General features: G+C 60.2%; 2 protein-coding genes across 4 annotated transcripts in view; one reads left to right on the top strand and one right to left on the bottom strand.

The window, feature by feature from the left end:
- The first annotated feature begins 1,613 nt into the window (after positions 1-1,613).
- On the top strand, positions 1,614-11,054 carry ZNF687 (zinc finger protein 687). Its single transcript, XM_021719460.1, is given in 10 exon segments — positions 1,614-1,671; positions 5,227-6,248; positions 6,250-7,353; positions 7,493-7,671; positions 8,320-8,496; positions 8,573-8,735; positions 8,885-9,217; positions 9,333-9,445; positions 9,635-9,776; positions 9,918-11,054. Coding segments are annotated over 9 exon segments (3,714 nt in total). The 5' UTR covers positions 1,614-1,671; positions 5,227-5,243; the 3' UTR covers positions 10,416-11,054.
- A 228-nt stretch (positions 11,055-11,282) lies between these two features.
- The window catches only part of PI4KB (phosphatidylinositol 4-kinase beta), a 32,403-nt gene continuing 29,787 nt past the window's right edge, over positions 11,283-13,898 (bottom strand). For all 3 annotated transcript variants that reach the window (XM_021719453.1, XM_021719454.1, XM_008071793.1), the window contains 3 exons: positions 13,493-13,625; positions 13,097-13,217; positions 11,283-12,128 (listed from right to left, as the gene is read on the bottom strand). In XM_021719453.1, coding sequence (XP_021575128.1) covers positions 11,947-12,128; positions 13,097-13,217; positions 13,493-13,625 — 436 coding nt within the window. In that variant the 3' untranslated portion in view covers positions 11,283-11,946. The remainder of the gene's footprint in view (positions 12,129-13,096; positions 13,218-13,492; positions 13,626-13,898) is intronic.

Here is a 13,898-nt window from a genome sequence, read left to right on the forward strand (position 1 = left end):
TTTCTGTGAGAGGTGACTCCATTCTAAACTCTTTAAACCTTCACCAAAATAATCTTGGCAGGTGGATGTTATAATCCCCATTTTAACCTTGAGAAAACGGGCTCGAGAAGTTGAGCGACTTGCCCAATACCAACATATGGTAAATGGTGGCCCAAGAATCCCATCCAACTCTGATTCACACTTCAATGCAGCATGGACACTCTCAGGGCGCACTTAAGTGTGCTGGTTAATTTGACGAGACCTCATCTCTACAATAAATCAAAAAATTAGCCGGGCGTGGTAGCACACGCCTGTAGTTCCAGCTACTCGGAAGGCTGAGGCAGAAGAATCACCGAAGCCCAGCAGGTTGAGGCTGCGGTGGCCGGGAAGCGTGCCACTGCCCTCCAGCCTGAGTGACAGAGTGAGACTCCAACTCAAAAAAAAAAAAGAAGAAAGAAAAAAATCAGAGTGCGCGCGCGTTAGGCTGCGGAGGCGAGCAGGAGGGCTAGAGAGTGAGGCGTGCACCACCACACCACCGCCCCCGCCCCCGCCCGCGGGTGAATCTGCAAGGAGTGTTGTTAGAGCAACAAAGCGATTCATTTTCCGAGCAACTCCTCCCTTTCCCCCGCCTCCAGGAGGCGGGGCAACAAAACGCGGGAAAACTCGACCTCGACCCCGCCCCCAAACCGTGCTGGGGGCGGGGAAAAGGGAGCTCTTAAATGGGAAACGCACCTGGGGCGTTTCCATGCTTAGGAAGGCTATCAGTTGCCCCTTTAAGATGCCTTTGGACGAGGTCCAGGCCACGCCAGCACTCCTAACGTCACCTCTCCCCCACTTCCGGCCTGCAAGCCCTTTCCAGCCTTCAGGTCCCGGTTCCTTCCACACTGCGAATCCCAAGCCCCGGCCAAACCCTCCGGCCCAGGGAGGAGCTAGGGGTGCCGCCACCGCCCAGGCGCTGGCCCACGCGAGGACCCCATCCACCCAGATTATACCGCGAGGACTTGGTTAGCCGGATGACGTAACGCTTGGGATGGCGTCCTGTTCTGTGACTTCTGCACGACATCATTGACATTGGGGTTTAGTTCGAAAAAGCGCAAACGGATCTACACTTCCGGGCACCGCTCCGGGCCGACGGGGTTCTGCTCCACGCGCCCAGCCCGCAGAAGCCGAGTTTCTTTCGATTTGCATAAGTGAACGGCAGCTCCGGGCGGCCAATGGGGAGCGAGGGGGCGGAGACGCGCCTGGGGTAGTCGCCCCTCCAGCCGAGCCGGGAGGCAGGCTGGTTTCCTTCTAAGCGACAGTGGCGGAGGCCAATCGCTTTTGAGATGCGCAGACGGGGCAGGTGGACCCCGGCGCAGCCAATGGGGAGAAGCGCCCTAGGCCCCCTGCCCAATGAGGGCAAGAGGACTGTGCGGAGCCAGCTCCGAGCGGCAGTACTTAAGGCCAACCCCGCGCGGGCCTGGGCGGGGCGCAGGGCTGAACGACGGGGTTGCGGGCCAATGGCGAGTGTGGAAGCGAGCAGCCCAGACCCGGAGCGCAGAGAGAGCGGAGGGAGGGGGTAGGCCGAACCGGAGAGAAGCAGGAAGTAGCGGCGGCCGCGGGGAGGGCGGTGGCGGCGGCGGCGGCCGGAGCAGGCTAGAGACCGCTGGGTCTCGGCCCGCACCTGGAGCGGAGCAAGTAAGCGTTCCTGGGGTAAATCCCCGCCCTCGGCCCCGCCCCCTGGGGGGGCGGGTAAATCCCCCCGCCCCTCCCCCACTTGGTCAACTACCCCCGTCTCCGCGCCGCCCCCTGGGGCGGCTTCTAGGAAGGCCCAGACACTGCCCCCATCCCTGGGGGCGAATGGGCGAAACTCCCAGCCTGTTGAAAGCACAGCCCCTAGCCGGGTAAACGTGGAAGGAGGGTCGGGGGCCCCGAGTCCTGTCGCCCCCAGCCCGAGAGGCGCCCGAAGTGCGGCCGGGAGACTGGAGGCTGCGGGATGTCGCGACCTAAAATGGTGTCCGAGCCCGGGGATGGGGGCGGGGGAACTGGGCCCGGCCGGCGCGGATCCTGCCCCCCGACTGGGCGCGGGTCAGCGTCCGGGCCCGGCCAGGACTCGGGCTCGCGCTCCGGCCCTCCGCGCGCCTTCGGATCCCTGCCCGGTGTCGAGGGAGCCCCCGGGAGTCCGGGCTGGAGGAGGCTGCGCTGCGCACGGAGGGGAGGGGACGCGTCCGAGTTGGGACGGACCCCGGCTGGAGAGCTGGGAGCCACACAGAGACCGCCCCCTCCCCACTCTCCTCTCTCCATGTGGCCCCCCCCGGTGCAGTCCTGGGCCCCAGGTGCTGCGCAGCAGCTCCCAAAGGGCCTGCCCTGGCTGAGGCCCGGCCTTCACGTCGCACCGCGGCGGGAGTGAGAGAAACGCTGGGCGCCTCAGTTTCCCCTCTACCTTTCCTTACGTACACCCCGCCCCCTCCTCGCAACCCGCGACTTGCTCCCCGCGCCGGCCCTCGGCAGATGGCAGGGACTTAATTCCGCCCGCTGCCCAGCTTGGCCGCAACCTAATCGCCGCCAGCCCCTCGCCCTCCTCTGCGCAGCAGGCCTTGGGCCCTGGCAGAGGGCAGCGAAGCCCCCACCCGCCTTGGGCCTGTCCATTCTTCCTGTTCAGCCCTTTGCTTTGGCTTTTGGGGAAGGACAGAAGGAAGGGGGGGGAGGTGGGAGCCCTGGAGACTGGGCGCAGCAGTCGCAGGAAGACCTGAGCCTCCTTGGCCTTGAGCTCGCTGCTTGGTCTGCTCTGGGTGGGTGACAATCGGGTGACCTCTAAGTCACTTGGCCGCCGAAGGAGAAGGTGGTTGGGGGAGGCAACTTCGCAGGTGTTTTCTTATTGTTCCGCTGGTCTGTGCCTTACCAGCCCACTTTTGTGAGGTCCAGCAGAGGCAGCTCAGGCCTCCCCAGGCGGGAGGGAGCCTGGCTGATGGGGTGGAGGGCTTTGTTTAAACCCTGAGTCTGCAGAATTAAGTGGAGATGGGGGTGGGGTGAGGGTTGGACTCCCCCTTTCTTCCCCTTGTTGGTATCCTTTCCCCCACCCCCACCTTGGTCCCAGCAATGCCAGCTGCCACCTGCTGGGACTGTCTCCAGTTACAGTCTAAGGCTGGAGAGGTGAGAGAGAATGGCCCTGGGAAATGGCCCAGTGTGGCCCCGAAGGCAGGGACCACCTATGCATAGAGACGTCCCTAGTTACTTCTTCCTGGATACTGAAACCCTTGTGGGAAGACATTGGTAGGGGACAGGCCTGGGTTGGCCACAGACTCTGAGCTGGCCTCCTTGTTGGTTTAGTGCCACATGAGTCTTGTTGGACTTTTTTTTTTTTTGGACTTGGCCAGTTTGGGGTTGGTGAGGCTTCCTAGGCTCCTGTTGCCAGTGGAAGGTGGGAAGGTTGAGGAGTGAGTTAGGGATGGATGGGTGGGTGAAGTGAAGGGGTGGGGGAACCTGGCTTCTCCCCATTGTGGCAGCTGTGCTGGGTAAGCTGGTACCCTGGGAGTTTTAGCCCCGAGAGAGAGATGGGCAGCGGGGAGGAGGAGGGGCTGCCTAGGGGAGGGGCAGGCACTCTGGGGAAGTAGTGAGTGAGCAGCAGGTGTTTGTGACTAGGCTGGGGCCCTTGTGACCAGGCAGCCATCACTGTTTTCCCCACTGACTCTCTTTGTGTCTTACTCCTGTCTTATTCTTTCCATCTTAGTCTCTTGGGTAGCTTCTCAGAGTCTATTTCTCCTTGCTGACCAAGCTAGATCTCCAGGGGCCAGTGATGGCCCCAAGTCATGACCCCTGACTCCGGCCTCTGACCCCAGCCCTGGATTTCCAGCCCTTATTCCTTCCCAGCTCCTCCTTGCCTTGCCCACTATTCCAGTTTGGCATAGCTGGAATAAGAAATCATGTTCTGGATCTGATGTTTTTTTTTTTTGGTAACAGAAGGGAGACTTTAATGACGATCTTGCAAGATCGGGTATCTGGTAGGCAGGCACCTGGATCTGATTCTTATGTTTACAATTTCAGATCATGCTCAGCATAACCCTATGATCCATGGGTCATTTGTCCCCTCTTTCTTTCTTTCATTTTTTTGAGTTGGAGTCTCAACTCAATGGCCACGGCAGCCTCGATCTGCTTTGAGCTCAGGCAATCCTTCTGCCTTAACCTTCCAAGTAGCTGGAACTACAGGCATGTGCCATCACGCCCGGCTAATTTTTCTTGATTTATTGTAGAGATGAGGTGTTGCCAAGTTGCGCAGGCTGGTCTCGAGCCCGTGGGCGCAGGCAATCCTCTCACCTCGGCTTCCCAAAGTGCTGGGATTATAGGTGTGTGCCACTGTGCCCGGCTGTCCCCTCTTTCAAACAGCAAAAGTAAGGTGCTGAAGTCAGTTGCTTGTACATCAGGCCCGTGATCAAGATAAACTGGAATCATTTCTTTTTTTGAGTCAGAGTCTCACTCTGTTTTCCAGGCGGGGGTGCAGTGGCAAGATCGCCACCACGGCAGCCTCAACCTGCTGGGCTCAGGCGATCCTTCTGCCTCAGCCTTCCTTGTAGCTGGAACGACTTTTTTTGAATTATTGTAGAGACATAGTCTTACCATGTTGCCCAGGCTGGTCTCGAACCCCTGGGCTCAGGCAATCCTCTCGCCTCCGCCTCCCAAAGTGTGCTGGGATTACAGGCAGGAGCCACTGCTCCTGGCCTAGAATAATGCTCAAGTGCTGGCTTAAGTCATTGCCCCTTTGTACACATGGCCTCTGAGATCTCTGTGGGCTCCAAATGATCCATGAAGAATATGAATTGATCCCAAGCTGCCATGAATGCACCCTTAAACCTAGAGCATCGTGTCCACCATCCTCCACCCTCCTGTGTTCAGGGTGGGATGACCACAGGCAGTGTCAGCAATTGTCTCTGTGTTGGACATGGGCTGGGATGAGCTGGTTTCCGTCAAGATGCCCCCTGTGCTCCTTCTGCCTCTAGCACCCTTCTCTGTATTTCTGAGAAAGTCTCTCTTCCCTTGTTCTCTCTGGGTTTTGGTGCCTGTTTGCCCCGGGTGTGCTTGCTAACCATCTCCTGATTTAGGGTTTGGCAAAGCAAGCACCTCCAGCGGCTCTCTGGGCTGCATGGATGGTGGAGGTGTACCCAAGCCGGAGTGCGCGTGGGCTCTGAGAATGGATAAAAATGGAGATCCTGAGGGAGGAGGTCCAGGGTCTCTCTTCTGGATGTCTCAATTTCTCCTTCCTGTTTTCCTCAGGTCTGGGACCTGCCGCTATGGGGGACATGAAGACCCCTGATTTCGACGACCTCCTTGCTGCTTTCGACATCCCTGACATTGACGCAAATGAAGCCATCCACTCTGGGCCAGAAGAAAATGAAGGGCCGGGAGGCCCAGGGAAGCCAGAACCCCCTGTGGGAGCTGAATCTGGAGACCCAGCAGCAGCTTCTGCCGGGGATGGGGCTCCAGCCCAGACCTCCGACCACGGCCTGGTACCACCAGACATTTCTACAGTCAGTGTCATTGTCAAGAACACTGTGTGTCCTGAGCAGTCTGAGGCCCTGGCTGGGGCTTCCGGAGGGGAAGGGGCCCGGGCTGCAGGGGTGACTAAGGAAGGCCCCGGGGGGCCTCATCTGATGCAGAACGGTTTTGGGGGCCCTGAGCCACCCCTCCCTGGAACCCCCCGCTCTCCAGCTCCTCCCAGTGGGGGTACCTGGAAAGAAAAAGCCATTGAAGGCAAAGCTCCCTTGGACCTCTTTGCTCATTTTGGCCCCGAGCCAGGCGATCACCCGGACCCCCTGCCTCCCTCTGCACCCTCCCCGCCTCGGGAGGGGGCCATGACTCCACCGCCTTTCCCTCCGCCCTTTGAGCTGGCCCGGGAGAATGGCCCAGGCCTGCTGCCACCTGGTTCTTCCCCACCACTCGGGGCCTTGAAGCAGGGCGGCTGCAGCCCCCATCATCCCCAGGGCCTGGCCCGACGAGGCTCAGGGTCCAGCCCCGAGGCCACAGGCATCCCTGCCAGGTCCTCCCCTCCCCAGGTTGCCGGAGTGCCCTTCTTCAAGCAGTCTCCAGGGCACCAGAGCCCTCTTGCCTCCCCCAAAGTGCCCGGCTGTCAGCCCCTGAAGGAGGAAGACGACGAGGGGCCGGTGGACAAGTCTTCCCCGGGAAGTCCCCAGAGTCCCTCTAGTGGGGCTGAGGCTGCAGATGAGGACAGCAATGACTCGCCTGCCTCCTCCAGCTCCTCTAGGCCTCTCAAGGTGCGGATCAAGACCATTAAAACGTTCCTGTGGGAGTATCACAAGGACCGTGACCCGGGTCCCCTCAGACCCTGATCCCCCTGCCCCCTTGGCGGAGGGGGCCTTCCTGGCTGAGGCTAGTCTCCTGAAGCTGTCCCCTGCAGCACCGACCCCTGAGGGTCCCAAGGTGGTGAGTGTGCAGCTGGGCGATGGGACGAGGCTGAAGGGCACCGTGCTGCCCGTGGCCACCATCCAGAATGCCAGTACTGCCATGCTGATGGCAGCCAGTGTGGCCCGCAAAGCGGTGGTTCTGCCCGGGGGACCGGCCACCAGCCCTAAGATGATTGCTAAGAATGTGCTGGGCTTGGTGCCCCAAGCCCTGCCCAAGACTGAGGGGCGGGCCGGGCTGGGGACGGGGGGACAGAAGGTGAATGGTGCCTCGGTGGTGATGGTGCAGCCTTCAAAGACGGCCACTGGGCCAGGCACAGGGGGTGGCACGGTGATCTCACGGACCCAGTCCAGCCTGGTTGAGGCCTTCAACAAGATCCTCAACAGCAAGAACCTTCTGCCTGCCTATAGGCCAAACCTGAGTCCACCAGCAGAGGCCGGGCTGGCCCTGCCTCCAACGGGCTACCGCTGCCTGGAGTGCGGGGATGCCTTCTCCTTGGAGAAGAGCCTGGCGCGGCACTACGACCGCCGGAGCATGCGCATCGAGGTCACCTGCAACCACTGCGCCCGCCGCCTGGTCTTCTTCAACAAGTGCAGCCTGCTCCTGCACGCACGCGAGCACAAGGACAAGGGGCTCGTCATGCAGTGCTCGCATTTGGTCATGCGGCCTGTAGCCCTTGACCAGATGGTGGGGCAGCCGGACATCACGCCCCTGCTGCCTGTGGCTGTCCCCCCTCTCACTGGGCCGCTGGCCTTGCCTGTCTTGGGCAAAGGTGAGGGGGCTGTCACCTCTTCCACCATTACTGCAGTTGCTGCTGAGGCCCCCGTCCTGCCGCTGTCCACAGAGCCGCCTGTTGCCCCCGCCACCTCTGCTTACACCTGCTTTCGCTGCCTGGAGTGCAAGGAGCAGTGCCGGGACAAGGCTGGCATGGCGGCCCACTTCCAGCAGCTCGGGCCTCCTGCCCCTGGGGCCACCAGCAATGTGAGTCGCCTTCCCAGCCCGTCTGTGGGGAGGGGACAGCCAGATGCTGTGGGGATCTAGGCAGGTGTTGGGGCCTGGTTAGAATTTTCGGGGGATAGGCCGCTCCTCACCGACGTGCTTGTTTTAACCCACTCGACAGGTGTGCCCAAGCTGCCCCATGATGCTCCCCAACCGCTGCAGCTTCAGCGCCCACCAGCGCATGCATAAGAACCGACCCCCCCACGTCTGTCCTGAGTGTGGGGGCAACTTCCTGCAAGCCAACTTTCAGACCCATCTCCGGGAGGCCTGTCTGCATTTCTCTCGCCGTGTAGGATACAGGTGCTTCATACCCTTCCTTCCATGGGACTTCAGGGTCTCCTGTCTTCTGGCCCTGCCTTTGGCTGGCCTCAAAGAGAGCCTCGTCTCTCCTGCTGTCTCTCTCAGCCCTATTTTTTTTTTTTTTTTTTGAGTTGGAGTCTCACTCTGTTGCCCAGGCTGGAGTGCAGTGGCACGCTCACGGCCACTGTAGCCTCGACCTGCTGGGCTCAGGTGATCCTTCCGCCTCAGCCTTCCAAGTAGCTGGAGCTACAGGCATGCGCCACCACGCCCGGCTAATTTTTTGATTTATTGTAGAGATGAGGTCTCGCCAAGTTGCCCAGGCTGGTCTTGAACCCGCCGGCTCAGGCAATCCTCTCGCCTCGGCTTCCCAAAGTGCTGGGATTATAGGTGTGAGCCACCATGCCCGGCCAGCCCTGTTGTTTTGGCACACTCAGCCCTGAGGTACCGTGTCCTCCCTCCTGTCGTTCCCTGTGGACCTCTAGCTCCAGCTGTGCCCGGCAGGCCTCCCTGGGAAGTGGGCGGGTGGCTGCAGCTCTTTCCTCCTCCTTGCTCGTGTTCCACTGTCAATTTCCTCCTTCCGTCTAAGTGCGCGGGGGGTGGGCATGGGGATGCCCCCGTCTCACCACAGACCTGTGCTTCCTCCTCAAGGTGCCCCAGCTGTTCAGTGGTGTTCGGAGGTGTGAATTCCATCAAGTCCCACATCCAGACGTCACACTGCGAGGTTTTCCACAAGTGCCCCATCTGCCCCATGGCCTTCAAGTCTGGACCCAGCGCCCAAGCCCACCTCTACTCCCAGCATCCCAGCTTCCACACACAGCAGGCCAAGTGAGGCCCGGGAGGGGCGTGAGGCGGGTGGGAGGCTCCGAGCATCCCTGCCTGCTGCAATGTCCTCCCTCCGCAGGCTTATCTACAAGTGCGCCATGTGCGACACAGTCTTCACCCACAAGCCCCTCCTCTCCTCACACTTCGACCAGCACCTGTTACCCCAACGCGTCAGTGTCTTTAAGTGCCCGTCTTGTCCTCTGCTTTTTGCCCAAAAAAGGACCATGCTGGAACACCTCAAGGTACAGGAGCAAAGGGAGGGGGCGGGGTGCTTGGCTGTGTTGACCTGGGGCGAGGGTCACAGACCGCAGCAAGGGGGGCGGGGAGAAATGAGGACTTTGGCAAAGCCCGGCCTCCCCCAGCAGCCGTTCCTCTTGTCTCCCTCTCACAGAACACCCACCCGTCTGGGCGCTTGGGGGAGGAGACTGCTGGGAGAGGGGCCGGGGCTGCCCTTCTGACCCCCAAGACTGAGCCTGCGGAGCTGGCTGTGTCTCGGGGAGGGGCAGCCCCTGCTACGGAGGAGTCATCTTCATCTTCAGAGGGGGAGGAACCACCCAGCTCCCCTGAGCCCCCCCGCCCAGCCAAACGGCCCCGGCGGGAGCTAGGCAGCAAAGGCATCAAGGGTGGGGGCGGGGGACCTGGAGGCTGGACCTGTGACCTTTGCCACTCTTGGTTCCCTGAGCGGGATGAGTATGTGGCTCACATGAAGAAGGAGCACGGCAAGGTGAGCGGCGCCCCGGTGGAGCCAGGTGGGCTGGAGGCAGCACGGACTGCCTGTGTGACAGCGGGACGGGTCCTGGAGCCTGGCTCTGAAACTTCTATACTCCCTGCTCTCCTAGTCAGTGAAAAAGTTTCCCTGTCGCCTGTGTGAGCGCTCCTTCTGCTCGGCCCCCAGCCTGAGGCGCCACGTCAGGGTCAATCACGAGGGAATCAAGCGAGTTTACCCATGCAGGTAACACCCTCATGCCCTTCCTCTCTCCCCAGGCGGCCCCCACCAGGTCCCCCAGGCACCTTCTCTCCTGCCTCTGTCTGAGTGGACTGAAGCTTGAGGACTCCCTCTGCTCTGGCGGCCCCCTGCTTCCCTCCTTTCTTGGGGCCGTGCCCCTGGTGCCATCCTGCCCCCTCTCCCTCCCCCTTCCAGGTATTGCATAGAGGGAAAACGCACCTTCAGCAGCCGCCTGATCCTGGAGAAACACATCCAGGTCCGGCATGGCTTGCAGCTTGGGACCCAGTCCGCTGACCAGGGGAGTGTCCTGGTTCAGGGTCCTGGTGCCAGAGCCCAGGTAGGCAAGAGTCCCGCCTCCTGTGTGAGGGCCGCCAGAGGGGGAAGCCGCTGGGTATGGATCCCGGCCTCGGGAAGTTTGGGTGGGGGTGCCTGGGGTGGGGGGTGACGGTGAGGCCCAGTTGCTTCCACTCTTCCCCAGGGGCCGGGTCGGAAACGCCGCCAGTCTTCTGACTCTTGCAGTGAGGAGCCTGACAGCACAACACCGCCAGCCAAGTCCCCCAGGGGCAGACCTGGGTCTGGAGGCCACGGTCCCCTGCGCTACCGGAGCGGTGGCTCTGCCGAACAGAGCCTCATGGGGGCACTGAGGGTGGATGGAGGCGCCCAGCAGTGCCTCGACTGTGGTCTGTGCTTTGCCTCCCCGGGCTCCCTGAGCCGGCACCGCTTCATCAGCCACAAGAAGAGACGCGGCGTGGGCAGAGCCAGTGCCCTGGGGCTGGGGGACGGGGAGGACGAGCCCCCGCCGCTGTCCAGATCTGACCCCGATGGTGGAGACTCGCCCTTGCCTGCTTCTGGAGGCCCGCTGACCTGTAAGGTCTGTGGCAAGAGCTGCGACAGCCCTCTCAACCTCAAGACCCACTTCCGCACGCATGGCATGGCGTTCATCAGGGCTCGGCAGGGGGGCATTGGGGACAGCTAGGCCCCCAGCCTGGGACTGAGCAGCCCCCCTTCCCCAGGAGCCTGGTTTTCCCTGCTGCCTGGTCCCTGGGCTGGGGAGTTCCATTAACATTCACATTTCGTTCAGTTCCGCTCCCCAACCCAAAGAAAAAAAGCTTTTGAGGATTATAGTTACTTGCAGCCTCCCTTCAGGTTTGGCCCTGGGGTCCTAGTAGCGTGGATCTTCCTCCTTCCTCCTTCCTCTTCTGAGCCCAACACTAATCATGCTCCTGCTGCAGAACCCAGTGTGGGACTGGGGGTGGGATGGGACTGTCGGATGCCGGCTGGCCTGGCACAGGGAAGACTGATGGCGGGTGCCACGGACACACCCTCCACAGTCCCTCGGCACAGACTGGAATCCTCTTCCTCTGGGCCGGGCCTGCCCTGGCACCCCCCACCCTGACTCCCTGGCACTCAAGCCCCACCCCTGCAGTGCCTTTCACTTCTTCTTTTCCCCAGAAGTCCAGGGAGGGTTGGGGGGATGAGTCCTGTCAGGGGAGGTGCAGGGACAGGAGGGGACAGGCTCTCAGGAATCCTTTATTCTTGTAGTAATAATAATACTAACGGGGGAAAAAGGAGGGAGAAAACCAGACCATTAAATCTGCTCATGGTTTAACCCCCATTCAGGCCTCTTTTTATGTGCTTGGACAATGTGGACTTGACAGGGAGGGGGTGGGAGGCAGAACTGGGGAGGCCCTTCTCGGGGAAGAGTGGGTATTGACCAGTGCTGTCAGGAGAAAAGCAATCTTCTGCCACCTCTTTCTGTGTGGTGCCTTTTGTATCTTGGACACAGGCATCTGTTCACACCTCATCACCCCCCCCCCAAAAGAACCAACTCGGAAATGACACAGATGGCTAACTAAGGACTTTATTTCAAACAAAAAATAAAAAATTGAGAGCTATTTCCCTGGGTGTGGGAAGGGATCAGGCTAGGCCATTGCCCCCAGTTCACTGGAGGGGTTGTGGTAATTCCCTTCCTCACCCGTGACAGGAACCTCAAGTGGAGGACCCTGCGGCAGAGCCCACCTCTCGAAGGGCTAGGGGCCACTCTCTGGGAGCGGGTAGAGTTGGGCAGCAGCATGGCCAAAGGCCAACCACAGGATCGAGTCCTAAGTACCAAGAACCTACTCTTCCCTCCTTCCTGGGACCCAGAACAGATTAAGAGGATGCCCTGTGGAAACCTCTTGGACCCTGGGGAGCAGACAGGCCCCAGTTTTGTTCCCTCTGTTCCCTCTGTTCCCTGGAGGGCACTGAGTCCTGGAGTCTTGTCAGGTGGTAACACTGACACAGCTGGGGGGCAGGGGAGCCCCAGCAAGTCTGGACCCCATCGCTGGCTCCCCCACCCCTCACAAGCTCTTGCAGTTACCACATGATCCTCTGTGTCTCTTGCCTTCCATTTCCCTTGGGTGGAGGTAGGGTAGGTGGGACTTCCCGGTTTGGGGTTTCTCAGACAGGGGTCCTCGCAGGGAGGGTGCCCGGATGCCCCGTTGCTCCTGGGCCTGAGAAGGAGGGTGTCACATGATGCCGTTGGTGAGGTACTGGAAGCCGTCGTAGAGCTTGGTGGTGATGGACCGCATGCTGCCGTCTACCATCTGTTCCACCAGCAGCTGGAGCTGCTCCTCAGTCATGCTCATGTGGAACCTCTCTTTGAGGTTGCGAATGGTGCTGGAGCCGTGGAAGCAAGGAAGCTGGGAACCTGGGGAAGAGTGGGGGTTGGGGGTCACAGACGTCTAGGGCAGAGGGGCAGCAGTTCAGTCAGCAACCAGCCGGGGCATCTGAAGGGCCCTTTCCCTCCCGCCTCAGAGGGATCCCTGGCAGCGTGGAGACAGTTCTGCTTGGGCAGAGACAAGGAGCTGGCGGGAGGGCCTGTCTTGAGCCCCTCCCCTCGTCATCTCACACTCCTGAGCCCCTCTGTTGGTGAGGGCATGTGGGCAGAGGAGGGAAGAGAAGCAGCACCCCATCTCCCCCAGCAAGGGCTGAGGGGCAGAGCCTCAGGACCCAGAGGGCACTGGAAGAGGCTCTAGGGAATGGGCCCTGAGCTGAGCACTTATCTGCTTGCGGCCTCTGCCTATGCTACGTCTGACACTCACAGATGACCCGGGCCACCGCCATCACGGGGCCAGACGGGGAGGCTCCTGAGCAACAGCGGCAACCTGTGGGGTGGGGGCAGGGATGGGAGAAGGGGCGACTGGCAGCTCAGAACTGACGTGCAGCCGGAAGCTTGAGGAGGGGGACGAGGGCAGGAGGGGGACCGGGCAGTGAGGAGAGAGCAGAGTGGAAGAGGACGAAGATGAGAGACAAGAGAACTTCTCCGCTCAGAGCAGAGGGGTGAGCTGTGGCAAAGGGAAGGGTGGCTGAGAACAGGGCCACCAGAGGTCACAGTGAAATTGGGCAGAGACAGGAGGAGAAATTCAGAGCTGGACAAAAGCCAGGGAGGTGAGACGGGACCGGGAGGTTGTAAATGGGGCTGTTCTCTCCCTGAGGATGTCTAGGAGGTAGTTTTCTGCCGTCACCTTCCCCCACCCTGGACTTGCACTGGATCAGAGCTGGAAACCCTCTAGGGAAGCTCTACCCCCAACCAACCCAAGTCTTGGGGTGGGATCAACTTTCTGGAAGCCCTATGCTCCAGGGTCCCGAGCTAAGTGGGCCTCGCCCCAGCCCCACCTTGCTGCATGATCTCCACGATCTGCACCACCTTGTCCATGTGTTTCCGGGCGGCGATCAGCCCTTGCAGCATCAGCATCTTGTAGTAGTTGAACATGTCGCCATCCAGGCCACCCATCACCTGGAAGAGAGGAGAGAGATGTGTGTGCAAGGGGACCACAGTGGCAATGGTCTCTGTCCCAAGAGGCCTCCCGGAACTCCTCCTTCCTCTCTTGGGGCAATCATGCCAAACCCTGTTACTTCTCCACTTCGACAGGAAGCACCTAAGAAATCCTGCTTCATCTTGACTTCTTGCCATTTCTGTTCTGTTCATCCCTAACTTGGGGGGAGCCCATCAGCTCCCTCTCTCATAAGAAAGAAAGAATACAGTGACCCCAGAGGCACTTCTTGACTCACGTCCACAAACTCTGTGGTCAGCTTAAAGGCTGATGTCTCAAAGCCCAGGTTTCGGGGTGAGCTGGACAGGATGAAGCCAAAATCGATGTGGATAATGTGGCCTTCTGCGTCCAAAAGGATGTTCCCATTGTGTCTGATGAAGGGGAGGAGAGGAGAGGAAGAGGCAGTGGTCAGTCTGACTGAGGCTGGAACCTTAGGCTGCAACACATTGGCCACATGACACCAGGCAGCGGAGTCTCTCGCCATGTTTCCTGCTGCCTATAATTCCAATCTCCTAAAACCTAAAGCTAGCAATGGAAAGAAAGGAAGTCAGAAAACTGATAACAAAAACTGTAGGGTCTGAAATGGCTATTATAGAAACAGTTTAAGATTGTTTCAATTGGCCAGGTGCAGTGGCGCATGCCTG

This window comes from Carlito syrichta, unplaced genomic scaffold (genome assembly GCF_000164805.1).
Source record: "Carlito syrichta isolate Samal-C Ts95f unplaced genomic scaffold, Tarsius_syrichta-2.0.1 Scaffold314725, whole genome shotgun sequence".
Lineage (NCBI taxonomy): Eukaryota > Metazoa > Chordata > Mammalia > Primates > Tarsiidae > Carlito > Carlito syrichta.